General features: G+C 44.2%; 1 protein-coding gene across 4 annotated transcripts in view; it reads left to right on the top strand.

Annotated features, from left to right (window-relative positions):
* Positions 1-13,037, top strand: part of LOC115133256 (ubiquitin carboxyl-terminal hydrolase 15-like) — a 37,490-nt gene extending 24,453 nt beyond the window's left edge. For 3 of the 4 annotated variants that reach the window (XM_029666302.2, XM_029666303.2, XM_029666301.2), the window contains 9 exons: positions 1,529-1,750; positions 2,374-2,532; positions 5,329-5,532; positions 5,999-6,082; positions 7,808-7,902; positions 8,506-8,694; positions 9,949-10,034; positions 10,242-10,321; positions 10,411-13,037. In XM_029666302.2, coding sequence (XP_029522162.1) covers positions 1,529-1,750; positions 2,374-2,532; positions 5,329-5,532; positions 5,999-6,082; positions 7,808-7,902; positions 8,506-8,694; positions 9,949-10,034; positions 10,242-10,321; positions 10,411-10,605 — 1,314 coding nt within the window. In that variant the 3' untranslated portion in view covers positions 10,606-13,037. Of the gene's footprint in view, positions 1-1,528; positions 1,751-2,373; positions 2,533-5,328; positions 5,533-5,998; positions 6,083-7,807; positions 7,903-8,505; positions 8,695-9,948; positions 10,067-10,241; positions 10,322-10,410 lie in introns of all 4 variants that reach the window. The other variant, XR_003864186.2, reaches the window with a different exon arrangement.
* The last annotated feature ends 5,061 nt before the right edge of the window (positions 13,038-18,098 follow it).

Below are 18,098 nucleotides of genomic sequence, written 5' to 3'. Positions count from 1 at the left end.
ACTCTGCCTAGAAGGCCAGCATCCTGGAGTCGCCTCTTCACTGTTGACGTTGAGACTGCTGTTTGCCGGTTCGTGGTAGGGCCCTTATTTCCAGGTATGGGATATTTTAATGCTACAGCATACAATGACAAACTAGACGATTGTGCTTCCAACTTTGTAGCAACAGTTTGGGGAAGGCCCTTTCCTGTTTCAGCATGACAATGCCCCTGTGCACAAAGCGAGGTACATCAAAAAATGGTTTGTCGAGATTGCTGTGGAGTAACTTGACTGGCCTGTACACATCCCTGACCTCAACCCCATTGGACACCTTCAGAATGAATTGGAGCGCTGACGGGAAGCCAGGCCTAATCGCCCCAACCTCATTAATGCCTGTTGTGGCTGAATGGAAGCAAGTCCCCGCAGCAATTTTCCAACATGTCGTGGCAAGCCTTCCCAGAAGAGTGGAGGCTGTTATAGCAGCAAAGGGGGACCAACACTGTATTAATGCACATGATTTTGGAATGAGATGTTTGACGAGCAGGGGTGTGTGTGTGTGTACACACACACTACAAGACAGTGTGTCTCACTCACTGAACAAAAATATAAATGCAACATGTAAAGTGTTTGTCCCATGTTTCATGAGCTGAAAAAATATGCCCCAGATATCTTCCATACACACACAAATTGTATTTCTCTTTAAATTTTGTGCACAAATTGTTTACATCCCTGTTGATCAGTTCTCCTTTGCCAAGATAATCCATCCACCTAACAGGTATGGCATATTAAGAAGCTGATTAAACAACATTTTCATTACACAGGTGCACCTTGTACTGGGGACAATAAAAGGCCACTTTAAAATGTGCAGTTTTGAGGGAGTGTACGTTTGGCATGCTGACTGCAGGAATGTCCACCAGAGCTGTTGCCGGATAATTTAATGTTCATTTCTGTACCATAAGCCACCTTCAATGTCCTTTTAGAGAATTTGACATTACAACAGCAGACGTGTAACCACGCCAGCCCAGGACCTCCACCTTCTTCACCTGCAGGATTGTCTGAGGGGGGGTGGGGGTTACGTGGGTGTATTTATTTTTGTAATAAAGACCTAAAAATGTTTAAGGTTTGTGTGTGGGCACTAGCCTTTGTATTTATTAAGGATCCCCATTACTCTTCATGGGGTCCAAACAAGATTAAGGCAATTACTTAAAAATAAGCAGTACACATTATTATGCCTCTACTCTAAGTATTTATTCCTGCATTAGTTTGGTAACATCCAGTAATCTTATCCAGCTGTATGCAATAGGCTAAGTCCATGTTATTTATTTATTCCTGACTGATGTTATGGATCCTCTTCAGTGTGAAAAACTCTAGCTACAGCCTTCTGCCCTTACCACCCGTATAACAGCTATGAGTGCTCCGAAGGCAGGCAGAGTGAGCGGGCTTGCCTGTGTGGTCTCTCCAACCTGGGAAACACCTGCTTCATGAACTCATGAACCCCAACTTTTAATCGTTTTTATATATTTTATGTGTTTCTCTCGTTGTTTTTCTTCAGTGTTTAAATGTTCCTCCTCTCACCGAGTATTTCCTGAAAGACAAGTACAACGAAGAGTTGAACGAGGACAACCCTCTGGGAATGAAAGGGGAGATCGCCAAGGCCTACGCTGAGATCACCAAGCAGTCGTGGTCTGGGAAGTACAGCTACGTCACACCGTGGTGGTCATTTACTGTACCAGGGTTGGGGTCAAGTCCATTTCCATTCCAGTCAATTCCAAAGGTACACTGAAATTCCAATTATCTTCAATGCTTTTCAATTGGGAAAATGTTTATTTGGAATTTGGTTTACATTCTGAATTTAAATGGAATTGACCCCAACCCTGTACTGTGCCCATACTAACTTCTGAAATTCACATGGTCTGAAAGTTGTTTCCTCACTTCTGCTTTGATTCTGCACCAATGTGCCCAATCCCAAATTGACCCTTAGATCCACTAGCCACAACAACTGAGTCTCTTGAGCAGTGATGATGTGGTAGAAAGAATGGGTGGGTAAACACTGATTTCCGTTTGTGGTGAATAAAGTAATGCTCCCTATACTTTCAATGTGGTTTTCCGCAATAGGTGGGTCAACGTTCATGCAAAATAGAAAAGGTGCGTGAACAGTGTTTACGTGAGTTCACCTTCGATTACACCAGTGCTCTTGAGTAGATCAGAAAGTATCACAGATATAAGAAATATGGCAATAGTACTACTTAGTTAACTGACAGGCTACAGGTTGGTAGAATCTGCTATTTTGCTTCCACTCATTCAATCTCCACAAGTTCCCTAGGGGTGAAGTGTCAATTTGGAATATCCTATATACCTGTTGTGTGTGTGTGTGACTCTGTTCTCCCCTCCGTGCAGACCCAGGTGGGTTGTTTTGCTCCCCAGTTCTCAGGCTACCAGCAGCAGGACTCTCACGAGCTGCTGGCCTTCCTGTTGGACGATCTACACAAGGACCTGAACCGTATCAGGAAGAAACCCTACATCCTGCTTAAAGATGCTGAGGGCAGGCCTGACAAGGTCTGTTACTGCTAACTTACTGTCACTCTTTATTTCATTAGTTTAATTCGTTTTACTATTTGTCAGGGACCATGCATAACAAATACTACATAGCTACAGTACAGTACACAGCAATTTGTCTCTGTAGTCGCAGGTAGTCTTTGCGCTCTTTCTGGCACTCAACACTCATTCGGTTAATGTTGTGCGTTGATTTCTTTCAAATCAAATCCATTTAAATGTTATTTGTCACATGCGCCGAATACAACAGGTGTTGACCTTATAGTGAAATGCTTACTTACAAGCCCTTAACTGACAATGCATATTTTTTTTAAGTAAAAAAAAATAGCAAGAGATAAGCGAAACCAATAATTAAGGAGCAGCAGTAAATAACAATTGTGGTTCGGAGTCAATGTGTCAATGTGCGGGGGCACCGGTTTTGAGGTAATATGTACATGTAGGTAGGCTTATTAAAGTGTCTACGACTGTCATGGTGTGCTTGGACCATGTTAGTTTGTTGGTGATGTGGACGCAAAGGAACTTGAAGCTCTCAACTTGCTCCGCTACAGCCCCGTCGATGAGAATGGGGGCATGCTCGGTCCTCTATTTCCTGTAGTCCACAATCATCTCCTTTGTCTTGATCACGTTGAGGGAGAGGTTGTTATCCTTGCACCACACGGCCAGGTCTCTGAACTCCCTATAGGCTGTCTCGTCGGTGATCAGGCCTACCACTGTTGTCGTCAGCAAACTTAATGATGGTGTTGGAGTCGTGCCTGGCCATGCAGTCTTGGGTGAACAGGGTGTACAGGAGGGGACTGAGCACGCACCTCTGAGGGGCTCCAGTAATGCGGATCAGCGTGGCAGATGTGTTGCTACCTACCCTCACCACCTGGGCACGGCCCTTCAGGAAGTCCAGGATCCAGTTGCAGAGGGAGGTGTTTAGTCCCAGGATCCTTAGCTTGGTGATGAGCTTTGAGGGTACTATGGTTGAACGCTGAGCTGTAGTCAATGAACAGCATTCTTACATAGGTGTTCCTTTTGTCCAGGTGGGAAAGGTTAGTGTGGAGTGCAATAGATTGCATCATCTGTGGATCTTTTTGGGCGGTATGCAAATTGGAGTGGGTCTAGGGTTTCTGGGATAATGGTGTTGATGTGAGCCATTACCAGCGTTTCAAAGCACTTCATGGCTACGGACGTGCGTGCTACGGGTCTGTAGTCATTTAGGCAGGTTTCCTTCGTGTTCTTGGCTACAGGGACTATGGGGGTCTGCTTGATGCATGTTGGTATTACAGACTCAATCAGGGACATGATGAAAATGTCAGTGAAGACACCTGCCAGTTGGTCAGCACATGCCCGGAGCACGCGTCCTGGTAATCCGTCTGGCCCTGCAGCCTTGTGTATGTTGACTGTTTAAAGGTCTTACTCACGTCGGCTACGGAGAGCGTGATCACACAGTCGTCCGGAACAGCTGATGCTCTCATGCATGCCTCAGTGTTGCTTGCCTCTAAGCGAGCACATCTGGTAGGCTCGTGTCACTGGGCAGCTTGCGGCTCTGCTCCCTTTGTAGTCTGTAATAGTTTGCAAGCCCTGCCACATCCGACGAGCGTATTGACACTTTGCCTGTTTGATGGTTCATCGCAGGGCATAGCGGGATTTCTTGTAAGCTTCCGGGTTAGAGTCCCGCACCTTGAAAGCCGCAGTTCTACCCTTTAGCTCAGTGCGAATGTTGACTGTAATCCATGGCTTCTGGTTGGGGTGTGTACGTACAGTCACTGTGGGGACGACGTCCTCAATGCACTTATTGATAAAGCCAGTGACTGATATGGTGTATACCTCAATGTCATCGGAAGAATCTTGAAACATGTTCAAGTCTGTGATAGCAAAGCGGTCCTGTAGTTTAGCATCTGCTTCATATAACCATTTTTTTTATAGAGCGAGTCACTGGTGCTTCCTGCTTTAACTTTAGCTTGTAAGCAGGAATCAGGAGGATAGAGTTGTGGTCGGATTTACCAAATGGAGGGCGAGGGAGAGCTTTGTACATGTCTCTGTGTGTGGAGTACAGGTGATCTAGAATGTTTTTCCCTCTAGTTGCACATTTAACATATTGATAGATATTTGGTAGAACTGATTGAAGTTTCCCTGCATTAAAATCTCCGGCCACTAGGAGTGCCGCCTCTAGGTGAGTGGTTTCCTGTTTGCTTATTTCCTTCTTCAGCTGACTGAGTGCGGTCTTAGTGCCAGCATCTGTCTGTGGTGGTTAATAAACAGCCACGAAAAGTATAGCTGAGAACTCTCTAGGCAAGTAGCCTGAAGTTTATCACAATATACTCTACTTCAGGCGAGCAAAATCTAGAGACTTCCTTAGATTTCGTGCACCAGCTGTTGTTTACAAATATGGAACTTTGGTTTTCCTAGATATGGCTATTATATTGTCATCACTACATCCTATAAAGTCTGTCTCGGCTATGTTTCTGATTTCATTGCTTTGCTTCCCTTCCGTAAGACTGTAGGCATGTTTCTAGAGTATTAACAATAAATAGAAACAGTGTACCACTCCATAGTGTTCCCTAGGTTTATGTCAAAATGGTTTTTCAGCCATATCCCTCCCCTCTGTGTGACCACTGTAGGTGTTTCCCTTCACCCTGTATCTAAATAGTTTGTCTTTCCCTTCCCTTCTGTGTAACTTTAGGTAGTAGAAGAGAAAAAACAGTAGTGGGAATAAACGGTGTCATAGCAACACTGGAGTGTCTGAAGGAGGTACAGTACTATCTCACCCTGTGTCTCACTAACCCCCCCCTCTCCCTCGGTGTGGCCGAGGAGGCATGGGAGAACCACATTAAGAGGAACGACTCCATCATCGTGGACATCTTCCACGGCCTCTTCAAGTCCACTCTGGTGTGCCCCGTCTGCGCCAAGGTCTCCGTCACCTTTGATCCCTTCTGCTACCTGACCCTGCCCATGAAAAAGGAGCGCACACTGGAAGTCTACCTGGTCAGGCTGGACCCCCTGGCCAAACCCACACAGGTAACTACAGTATTTGGGTTGTAATCAAAAGCTTTTGCCACTGAAAACGTGTGTGTCTTATTGGATAGCACCTCCCTGTTTTGGCCTGTTTGCTTCTGATTTGTACCTCGTGAATATGACCAAAGTCAGTCTGGACCCCCTGGCCAAACCCACACAGGTAACTGAGCTGTTACCGCCTACCTAGAAATGAGTCATCCTTCACATATTGTGGTCACCCACAATATTCTCTGCTTTTGAATGGATGTCCTCTGAAGTGGATATTAGTGTTTGTAATCAGTTTATGCTCTGAATAGGGCCAGATTGAATCTGCAGGGAGGTCCTTTTTATTAATACCTTTTGAAGGCTTTGTGTATATTTAATGAATCTGCAGCTATTCATTCTTCATGGGGCTTGGGGAAATTGTTCTCCTGTGGACTAAGTGATGAGTTAATCTTAGGACCCGGCTTAATGGGTGTTTGTGTTTCAGTATAAACTGACTGTGCCCAAGGTGGGCTACATATCAGACCTCTGTACCTCGCTCTCTACTCCATCTGGTGTTCCTGCTGAGAAAGTAAGATATATACACACACACACCTGTCCTGCTCTTAACTAAATCAGTTCTCCCTCATAAAATAGGTTTTTAATCTCCCAAGGGATTTTATACATGGTTAAATAGAGGCTAAATGAAAATGTATGCTCTGGAATTGGTGTACAGTGCATTTGGAAAGTATTCAGACCCCTTCCCCTTTTCCAGATTTTGTTACGTTACAGCCTTGTTCTAAAATGGATAAAAATATGTTTTCCTAATCAATCTACACACAATACCCCATAATGACAAGGTGAAACGTTTTTGGGAAATTTCTGAAAATGTATTACAAATAAAAAACATACCTTATGTACATAAGTATTCAGACAGACCCTTTGCTATGAGACTCGAAATTGAACTCTGCTGCATCCTGATTCCATTGATCTTCCTTGATGTTTCTACAACTTGGAGTCCAAATGTGGTAAATTAAATTGAATGGACATGATCTGGAAAGGAACACACCTGTCTATGTAAGGTCTCACAGTTGACAGTGCATGTCAGAGCAAAAACCAAGGCATGAGGGCGAAGGAATTGTCCGTAGAGCTCCGAGACAGGATTGTGGGGCACCGATCTGGGGAAGGGTACCAAAACATTTCTGCAGCATTGAAGGTACCCAATAACACAGTGTCCTCCATCATTCTTAAATGGAAGAAGTTTGGAACCACTAAGACTCTACCTAGAGCTTGCCGCCCGGCCAAACTAAGTAATCAGGAGAGAAGGGCGTTGGTCAGTTGAGGTGACCAAGAACCCGATGGTCACTCTGACAGAGCTCCAGAGTTTCTCTGTGGAGATGGGAGAACCTTCCAGAAGGACAACCATCTCTGCAGCACTCCACTAATCATGCCTTTATGGTCGAGTGGCCAGACGGAAGCCAATCTTCAGTAAAAGGTACATGACAGCCGCATGGAGTTTGCAAAAAGGCACCTAAAGGACTCTCAGACCATGAGAAGCATGGTCTAATGAAACAAAGATTGAACAACTTTGGCCTGAATGCCAAGGGTTACGTCTGGAGGAAACCTGGCACCATCCCTACGGTGAAGCATGGTGGTGGCAGAATCGTGCTGTGGGGATGTTTTTCAGATACAAGGAGTGGACTGGAAAACTAGTCAGGATAGAGGGAAAGATGAACGGAGCAAAGTACAGAGATCTTTGACGAAAACCTGCTCAGGACCTCAGACTGAGGTGAAGGTTCACCTTCCAACAGGACAATGACCCTTAGCACACAGCCAAGACAATGCAGGAGTGGCTTCGGGACAAGTCTCTGAATGTCCTTGAATGGCCCAGCCAGAGCCCGGACTTTAACTTGATCGAACATCTCTGGGGAGACCTGAGAATAGATGTGCAGTGACGCTCCCCATCCAATCTGACAGAGCTTTAGAGGATCTGCAGAGAAGAATTTGAGAAACTCCACAAATACAGGTGTGCCAAGCTAGTAGCATCATACCCAATAACACTCAAGGCTGTAATCGCTGCCAAAGGTGCTTCAACAAAGTACTGAATAAAGGATCTGAATACTTATGTGAATGTAATATTTCTGTTTTTGCTTTGTCGTTATGGGGTTTTGTGTGTAGATTGGGGGGGAAAGCAATTTGATCAGTTTTAGAATAAGGTTGTAATGTAACAATGTGGAAAAAGTGAAGGGGTCTGAATAATTTCTGAATGCACTGTATGTGTACTTAAGATGGGGGGGGGGGTTCTTTCCAAATTCAGATGATTGTAATAGATATCTACAACCATCGGTTCCATCGGATATTTGCCACCAATGAGAACCTCAGCAGCATCATGGAGAGGGACGACATCTATGTGTGAGTGTCAGACTATTCTGATGAAGGCAGTTGGGTGAGCGCTATCTACTCCCCCTCCAGTGGTAGATCTATGAAACCTGGGTTGTATTCATTAGGAACCAAACATAAGGGCATGGAATGAATACGGAGGGACTACCTGAACATGTCCAATTTGAAACACTCGGTTTTCCCTTGCAAAACGTTTTGCTGCAGTATGCCCGAATGAATACAACCCTTAATTTACCAAAGATGCAGACATCTGCAACACATTCACCCTACCCTATAGTTCTGTAGCTTTGAGGTGGCAGTGCATTTGTTCTTAATAACTAACATAATGTAGCAGACGTCAGCAGGGTTTCTTTCTTTCTGGTCCTGACGAGAAAGGGAAAAAACTGCACTGTTGAACCAATCCAGTAAATGTGGAGGAGGAATTAAGATGGAGTGTCGCCTTGTTAACGTCCAAAAGTGGTAGTCGCGTCACAGGCTCTTTCCATGTCCCATGAAAACCGGATGCACAATTGTTGTTTCCCGAGCCCGCAGAGGGTTGTTCTTATTAACTGACTTGCCATGGTAAATAAAGGTTAAATTAATGGGGGGAAAAATAATTCTCTCCTTGTTGTACAGCTTTGAAGTGGCAGTGAACCGGCTAGAGGACACAGACCATGTGGTGATCCCAGTCCACCTTAGAGAAAAGTACAAGCAGTCAGGGTACAACCACACCTCCACTCCTCTGTTTGGCCAGCCCTTCCTCATCACCGTTCCCAGAACACTCAGCGAGGACAAGCTCTACAACATGTTGCTGGTACATCTCTGGTGAGTCACACACACACTCTTACATGCATAAAGGGCATTCGGAAAGTATTCCGACCCCTTGACGTTTTCCAAATTTTGTCACGTTACAGCCTTATTCTGAAATTTATTAAGTTGTATTTTTTTCTCATCAATCTACACACAATACCCCATAATGACAAAGCAAACACAGGTTTTTAGATTTTTTTTTTGCAACAAAAAACGATCACATTCACACAGTTTACTCAGTACTTTGTTGAAGCACCTTTGGCAGCGATTCCAGGCTTATAAGTCTTCTTGGGTATGACGTTACAAGCTTGGCACACCTGTATTTGGGGCGTTTCTCCCATTCTTCTTTGCAGATCCTCTCAAGCGCTGCCAGTTTGGATGGTGAGAGTTGCTGGCACAGATTTTTTCAGGTCTCCAGAGATGTTTGATCGGGTTCAAGTCCGGGCTCTGGCTGGGCTGCTCAAGGACATTCAGAGACTTGTCCCGAAGCCACCCCTGTGTTGTCTTGGCTGTGTGCTTAGGGTCATTGTCCTGTTGGAAGGTGAACCTTCGTCCCAGTCTGAGGTCCTGAGCATTCTGGAGAATGTTTTCATCTTGGATCTCTCTGTACTTTGCTCCGTTCATCTTTCCCTCAATCCCTATTCGTCTCCCAGTCCCTGCTGCTGAAAAACATCCCATCACCATGATGCTGCTACCACCATGCTTCACCGTAGGGATGGTGCCAGGTTTCCTCCAGACGTGATGCTTGGCATTCCAGCCAAAGAGTTCAATCTTGGTTAAATCAGACTTAAATCAAAGAATCTTGCTTCTCATGGTCTGAGAGTCCTTTAGATGCCTTTTGGCAAACTCCAATCGTCAGTCATGTGCCTTTTACTGAGGAGTGGCTTCCGTCTGGCCACTCTACCATAAAGGCCTGATTGGTGGCCAAGATTGGCCCAGCCAGAGCCCGGACTTGAACCTGATCGAACATCTCTGCGAGCAATTTGAAGGAAGTTGCATGCATGCCCATACACTTTGTCATTGTGCTGACACAAGTTAGCATTGGCTTGCGAAACTACCTCTAACATCCTTCATACAGGACACAGACATAATATTTTTATCCACAAGTTCATCTAACTCTTGGGAAGTAGTTAAAGGGCCTCATTGCCAAAATCCAGAAGTATCCCTTTAAGTTGTAAATCACTTATACAAATGTTATATATCTCTTGAAGAGAAAACAAGGAATGCTCCCCCCCCCATGAATGGTTATTTGTGTGATTCTTTCTCCAGTGACATGGAAATGTCAGAGTTCCTGATCGACCCTAATGCTGGTCCCTGTCGCTACGATCTCATTGCGGTCTCCAACCACTATGGAGGCATGGGACGAGGACACTAAGTCTGATTTGAAGTATTTTTATTTGACAATTTAGTCATCAACACTAGAAGTGCAGACAACTTTATTTGAATGTAACAGTCTTATCCGAGTTGATTCAAACAATGAAGTTGAACCAATAGTCTTAATTCCATGCTTGCTTTTAGCAGACAAATGCTCATCTTCTCATCTTGTCTTTGGGACACCTTAGATACTGCTTATGCGAAGAACAAGGATGATGACAACTTTGACAACAGCAGTGTCTCTCCAGCCAACAAAGATCAGATAGTGGTGAGTTCCATGGTCCTCTAACATCTTGTCAGATACACAGCACTGCCCAGTGTGAATTGAATGTGCACTTCATGTGTGTGTCTGTTCAGTCCAAAGCAGCGTACGTGCTGTTCTACCAACGCCAGGACACAGTGAATGGAACAGGCTACTTCGATCTGGACCGAGAGGAGGAGAACAGAGAAGGGGAGGAGGAGAGGAAGAGCGTCGCTTCATCCCAGGGGGCCTCTGCTTCAGTCCAGAGCAACGAAGATGTAAACGACAATGTCACCATGAAAACCAACTGAGCTGGAGAAACAGAGACAGAGCGAGAGACAACAATATCCATCCTAAGCCATATCGACAGACACAAGAGCAGTGGGCCAGGCCTGAGGCTGTGCACTGACCTCTGACCCCATCCAGCCCTATAAAGAGTAGGCTACAGGGGAAAATAAAAACTGAGACGTTTGTCAGTGCTGGAACACCCAAGCAACATTACTAAAGAAATCAGGGCCTATAGATGTCTGTGGCCTGACTGACCGGTCTTATTCGTGTCGCAGTGAGTCTTCTCCATGTCCATTCTACATGAATCATCCACTCTGGAGGAAAAATAAATCAAGCTCTGTTCTGATTCTGAACAATGACATAATCCTGAAATCTAATGGATCCATTAGAAGTGTTAGGAAGGCCTGCATTACGAAGTTCAGTTCGTCATAGAATCAAGCACAGAATGTCACAGTGCAGTGGTGTCGCTGCTTTGGCACTTCGAACCGATACTCCCACCCACCTGCTTTAATTTTGTTACGTTTTTATATTTTTGAGAGCGCAATGCATTACCATACCATTCTTTTTAAGCTAGGCCTTGTAAATATATATTTTTTAATGAACACTGAATTATTATTTTTATTAAGTTTTAATGATGCGCTGAAGCCTTTTTGGGAATATGTCCTAATACTTTTATTTTGTTGCACAATCACCTCTACCCTCATTTAAAAAAAAAAGAGTCTTATATTAGTGTCACGTACTGCAATTGCTTTACAAATTACTCTGAGCCAGGGTCTTCTCAGTTAAAATGCTTTGAATGCCTTTTTAAACACTGGTCAACAGAACACACATCCACACATAGTGACTGCTCTGTGTAGAGTAGGAGTGCTGATCTATGATCATTTTTGCCTTTAGGATCATACTGAATACGGTTATATGGACAGGGAGGGACCTGATCCTAGATCAGTCCTCCTACTCTGCTTTGTGTATGTGAGGAGGAAGAGCAAAATACATTTCATAATGTAAAACAGCCAAACCAGTCATGTGGTGAACTTGCATTTTAGACACAACTAATGTACACAATATGAGCCTTATGATTTAAGTGTTTCATTCTGCTGGTCCTTACAGTAAGTATCCTCCTAGCAGCATGAAGTCAAGTTCCAGAAACAACCCCTAGACAGTTTTGTAGATCTGAAATGATCAGATAGGTATGCGAAATGGGGCGAAAAATTCACCTATCACATGACAAGGTGGAGCTACTACCATATTGCTCACACCCAATTCTTTCAGATCTGCATAAGTGATTAGGAGACGTGTTTGCATATTAGGTAGGGGCTTTTCTGGGACGGACCCACCACTTTTAGGCTGTATGTGGCATTACTAGCTTTACATGGCGTCTCCTCCGCTACCTGCTCCCTCTAGAGGCTTTTTGAGATTATGAATATTGGTGATACATTAGATTTCTGTTTCTTGGTTGGATCACCTCAGCCTTCACTCTTAATCTCAGATTGTAGTCTTTAGCACATTATTACGTCACGCTGTTTGTGCATGGCCCCGAAAACACACACACACACACACACACACACACTTAAACAGGACACAGATACGAGCTGAAACTCATTCATACACTCACAGGAACACTTACGTTCACACCCTCAACCCTACCTTTGCTGTTCCCAACAGAAACATACATGAATAGCAACCGCTGCTACCGGAATTCAAACTTCTTTTTTTTTTTGTCAAATGCGAGAGCCCGAATGTATGCTGAATGACTGACTTGAACTGATCCACTTGTAAGGCCAGATTGTTTTTTTGCCTCATCTTTTCTTGCTTTGGTTAAATGTGAGGGGGAAATAGTAGAGGGTTTATTACCTTTGATAGAAATACCTGGGTACTGCTGTATGTGTCCACTCTTCCAAGGGAAAATAATTCTTCATTGTGGTTTGAGCATGGAGTAGGGTCTTTCGCTGTAGAGGGCGGGAGGGATGGGTGGGTGAAGGGTAGTATTACTGATCAGCCTGAGTGGGTGAGATATGGTGATTACATATAGGATATATAATACTGTACATAAGAGTTCACTCTGTGAGTGCACATTTGATAATATTTATTTATTTATATGTAAGCATTGATAAAACAAATATATATATTTAAAGACATTGGCAAGACTGACGAATTTAATAGGGATTTGGCTTTATAGTCCACAAGTTCAGGGTTGTGTCCGAAATGGCGCCCTATACATCATGCTCTATATTTTGAACACACACCCAGAATTCTTGACTGTGCTCTTCTCTTCTGGGGGATTGAATCTTTTTTAAAGAGCTATTGTTCTGACTTTTTTTGTAAAGGTGAATACATTCAGTCATCCTTGCATATGACAGGGTTTCCAGATTTGGCTGCGTTTGAGTTCACTTGGGTTTACATTTGAAAGGTGCATGTGTATTTATACACACACTTCAATAAAGTTGTGTAAAGCCTAGTACTCATTTTATTCTGTAAACTATTCAGAATTGCCAACCTTAAGGTTGTGTATAGATGTAGATATAGATGTAACTTGATTGATAATGACTCTGATTGGGTATTCGTGCCCTAAGGAGGTTAACGTATAACAGGAGCATTCCTGGCTCAACAGAGAATTTGGAAATGGAGGCCCTCTTGTGGTTGAAGCTGGACCATGACTGGATATTATGGTCTATTCATACTATACTAAAACATTTTGTCGGATATTCTTAAATGTTGAAGTTCAGCGCAAACATGGATGACCATTTGTCTAACTTGATTATTTTTAGAGACTTCAGAATGCGTCTGGCTCATTTTAGAATTTCACCCAAAATCGCAATGGCCCGCATTTTGCGCATGAATTGAAATACCTCCTTTCCCACAACCCAATACGAATGGAGCTGGTGTGCGGTTCTTTACGCCCAGTTTGACGTTAACCGGGAATTTAATCCCCAGTTGATCGCATACTCCTTAATTTTCCACACGGATCGCGGGAAGGAGCTGGAACATACTGATAGACTATGCGGGTGCGCGTGGCTGTGCCAGACTGAATTGCGCGTGTATTTTTCTTAACTCAACCGCACAGATAATTGTTCTGCCTTTATGTTTTCTTTACAGCGGAGATGGTTGGCTGCTTCTTGCACCGACTATACGCACGAGAGAATATTGCATTGCTGGGCTGGATCAACCAATCACAATTATAAGGTTGTTTTGTGTGTATGCCATTTAACTGTAATTAATTATCGGATTGTGATATAGCTTTGTTGTAAAATATTAATAAGCTATAACGGTATTCATTATTCTCCCTGTATTAATTCCTACGATCTGTGATTTGACGTATCTTTCATTCGGGAACCCAGGTAGGTTGACGCGGTTGAAAACGGTACGGGGATGTTCAGTAGCCTATCAAATCAATCGTTGATAATGAAATATACCTCTTTGGATAAAAAAAAAGAACTACTGCTGTTAATACACAGTCAAACGCTGTGTAGTCTAGGTCTAAAATGAGAACTTGGCCAAGACATGATGCAAAGTACAGCCAGGTCATTTTAGGGGAAGGGCAGTGAAGTCAGGAGACTGAGTTGGTCGGGGACTTGGGTGGGGTTTCAATTGCGTTTTACGCATGGGACGTGTTGAACGGCACAGGTACTGTATATGGAACAGTTCATTCTCATGGTCATTCTGCATGCTGAACCATTTGGACAGGAGGCAGACACACGGATGACACAGCTGGTTTGTTCCTTTCCACTGTGCTCCAGCTGAGGTAGTAGTTTGTGCTGTTGGTCGGGTTGCGACATGGCCCGCTGTGGAGATAACTGCGCAAACTACTGCCTTGCTGGCGCGGGTGATATGCACATCAAGAAACCTGGATTATTATTTTTCTGGAGCAAAAACATGTTTGGATTAAACCAATCCAAGTTACTTTTTGGCATTCTGAGTAACTGGACTTGTGCCGTTGTAACTTAATTACCATTCAATTAGGCCTATGTGTGTAATTTGTAGGCATTTTCATGACAGAAGTGTTAGCCTATAGATAGGTACACTATATATACAAAAGTATATACACCCCTGTAGCTGACTGGTGTATAAAATGTAGCACACAGCCATGCAATCTCCATAGACAAACCTTGACAGTAGAATGGCCTTACTGAAGAGCTCAGTGACCTTCATTGTGGCACCGTCAAAGGATGCCACCTTTCCAACAAGTCAGTTCGTCAACTTTCTGCCATGCTAGAGCTTCCCCGGTCAACTGTAATTGCCGATATTGTTAAATGGAGATGTCAAGGAGCAAAAGCGGCTCAGCCCTATAGTGATAGTTCACAAGCTCATAGAACGGGACAGCAAAGTGCTGAAGCTCGTAAAAATTATGTCCTCGTTTGCAACACTTACTACCGAGTTCCAAACTGCCTCTGGAAGCCATGTCAGCACAAGAACTCTTCGTCGGGAGCTTCATGAAATGAGTTTCCATGGCCGAGCAGCCACACAAAAACCTAAGATCACCAAGCGCCATGCCAAGCGTCGGATGGAGTGGTGTAAAGCTCACCGACATTCGACTCTGGACCATCTGGCAGTCCAACAGACATCTGAGTTTGGGCGATTCCTGGAGAATACTACCTGCCCCAATGCATAGTGCCAACTTTCAAGTTTGGGGGAGGAGGAATAATGGTTTGTGGCTGTTTTTCATGGTTCAGGCTAGCCCCCTTAATTCCAGTGAAGGAAGATCTTAACGCTTCAGCATACAATGATATTCTAGATGTTTCTGTAAGGAGATGGTTTGTCAAGATCGGTGTGGAAGAACCCCATCGAATACCTTTGGGATAAATTGGAACGCCGACTGCGAGCCAGGCCTAATCGCACCAAATTCAGTGCCTCACTAATGCTCTTGTGGCTAAATGGAAGCAAGTCCCTGCAGCAGTGGTTCCAACATCTAGTGGAAAGCCTTCACAGAAGAGTGGAGGGCTGTTATAGCAGCTAAGGGGGGACCAACTCCATATTAATGCCCATGATTTTGGAATGAGATGTTTGACGAGCAGGTATCTACATACATTTGGTCATGTAGTGTAGGTGGTTGTCATCATCAGCAACTTGAGCACTTGTTTTTTTTTGTTCCATTCTAAATAAAGTAAAAAATATTCAAACTTGCCGTTAATTTAACATTTATAGTACTCTATTGCATCATGTATAAAGACTAAAAGAGCCATTTTTATCTAAGCCTACTGGAGTTGTAGCCTAGACCTATAAGCACCCATTTGATCTGACTGCCAGAGTTGTTTTAATAATACAAGTTCTTCATGTTAGTCATGATTCTCTCATGCAGTGTCTCTTCAGGTCTTTGTCACGCCAATAGTAGGGGAATAATCACATCACAGATGTGGAGGGGAGTCACGCTGTGTGCCGTCAGGAAATGCCATTAGAGAGGAGATGGTGTTACCCTCCATTTAGGCAGCCTGTGTAGTATTTCTCATTCACCCAGGTGCTCTAATTATTCACGGAGAGTGAGATTTAATGAAATAGCAATACTACTACTAAGCCTACTACACATCAAATCACTTTATTTTACAGATTACAGAGAGTCAATCCTGCCAGTGCATTGCCTGTTCTCATAGAATAGACATAGCAAATGTGGGACACTCGAAATAGTATGATTTGTAACCATGCCAAAACTGAAGTAGGGTGGTTGGTCGGGGTGGATGGATGGGTGTAAAACATGAACATCTAGCAATCCAAAGGTTGTGCGTTCGAATCTCATCATCATGGACAACGTTAGCATTTGAGCTAACTACTCACTACTTTGGGCTACTTTACAACTACTACCCATCCCCTTACCTAACTCTTAACCCCTAGCCTAGCTAACGTTATTCTCCCTGCTAACAGTGTTCGTAACATATTGCACGAATACCTCTACGGCCCTGAAAGAACTTCATTGGATATGTAACCTTGAAACCATATATCCCGAGGCTGCATTTATTGTAGCTGGGGATTTTAACAAGCTAATTTGAGAACAAGGCTACCTAAATTCAACCAGCACATTGATTGCTGTACCCACTCGAGCAAAACACAACCACTGCTACTCTATCTTCTGCGATGCATACAAGGTCCTCCCCCGCCCTCCCTTCGGCAAATCTGACCAAGACTCCATCTTGTTGCTCCCCTACTATAGGAAGAAACTAAAACAGGAAGCACCTGTGCTTTGGTCAGACCGGCGTTGGATAGACCTATCGGATTCCACACTTCAAGATTAATTTGATCATGTGGACTGGGATATGTTCCGGGGAGCCTCCGACAATAACATTGATGTATACGCTGACTCGGAGAGAGTTTTTATTAGGAAGTGCATTGGAGATGTTGTACCCACTGTGACTATTAAAATCTTCCCTAGCCAGAAACAGTGGCAGCATTCACGCAAAACTGAAAACGCTAACCACCACATTTAATCATGGCTAGGCGACTGGAAACATGACCGAATACAAACAGTGTAGTTTTTCCCTCCAAGGCAATCCAACAACCGAAGCGTCAGTATAGAGACACAGTTGCAATTCAACGGCTCAAACACAAGACGTATGTGGCAGGGTCTACAGACAATCACGGAAGACAAAAAGAAAACCAGACCCTTCAAACATCGACGTCTTGCTCCCAGACAAATTAAACAACTTCTTTGCTCGCTATGAGGACAATACAGCACCACCGACATGGCCTGCTATCAATGACTGGGCTCTCCTTCTCCGTGGCCAACATGAGTAAAATATTTAAACGTTTTAACCCTCGCAAGGCTGCCTGCCCAAACAGCATCCCTAGCCGCGTCCTCAGAGCATGCGCAGACCAGCTGGCTGGTGTGTTTAGGGACATATTCAATCAATCGCTGTCCCCACATGCTTCAAGAGGGCCACCATTGTTTCTGTTCCCAAGAAAGCTAAGGTAACTGAACTAAATGACTATCGCCCGTAGCACTCACTTCTGTCACCATGAAGTGCTTTGAGAGACTAGTCAAGGATCATGTCACCCTAGACCCACTCCAATTTGCTTACCGCCTCAATAGGTCCACAGATGATGCAATCGCCATCACACTGCACTATCCCATCTGGACAAGAGGAATACCTATGTAAGAATGCTGTTCATTGACTACAGCTCAGCATTCAACACCATAGTACCCTCCAAACTCATCATTAAACTTGAGACCCTGGGTCTCGACCCAGCCCTGTGCAACTGGGACCTGGACTTTCTGACGGGCCGTCCCCAGATGGTGAAGGTAGTAAAAATCTCCACCACGCTGATCCTCAACAATGGGACCCCACATGGATGCGTTCTCAGCCCTCTCCTGTACTGCCTGTTCACCCATGAGTGCATGGCCAATTATCAAATTTGCAGACAACAAAACAGTGGTAGGCTTGATTAGCAACAATGACAAGACATTCTACAGGGAGGAGGTGAGGGCCCTCGGAATATGGTGTCAGGAAAATAACCTCACACTCAACAAAACAGAGGAGATGATCGTGGACTTCAGGAAACAGCAGAGGGAGCACTCCCCTATACACATCGATGG

The sequence above is a fragment of the Oncorhynchus nerka genome, linkage group LG8 (genome assembly GCF_034236695.1).
Source record: "Oncorhynchus nerka isolate Pitt River linkage group LG8, Oner_Uvic_2.0, whole genome shotgun sequence".
Lineage (NCBI taxonomy): Eukaryota > Metazoa > Chordata > Actinopteri > Salmoniformes > Salmonidae > Oncorhynchus > Oncorhynchus nerka.
This window is presented reverse-complemented; position numbering and strand designations above follow the sequence as displayed.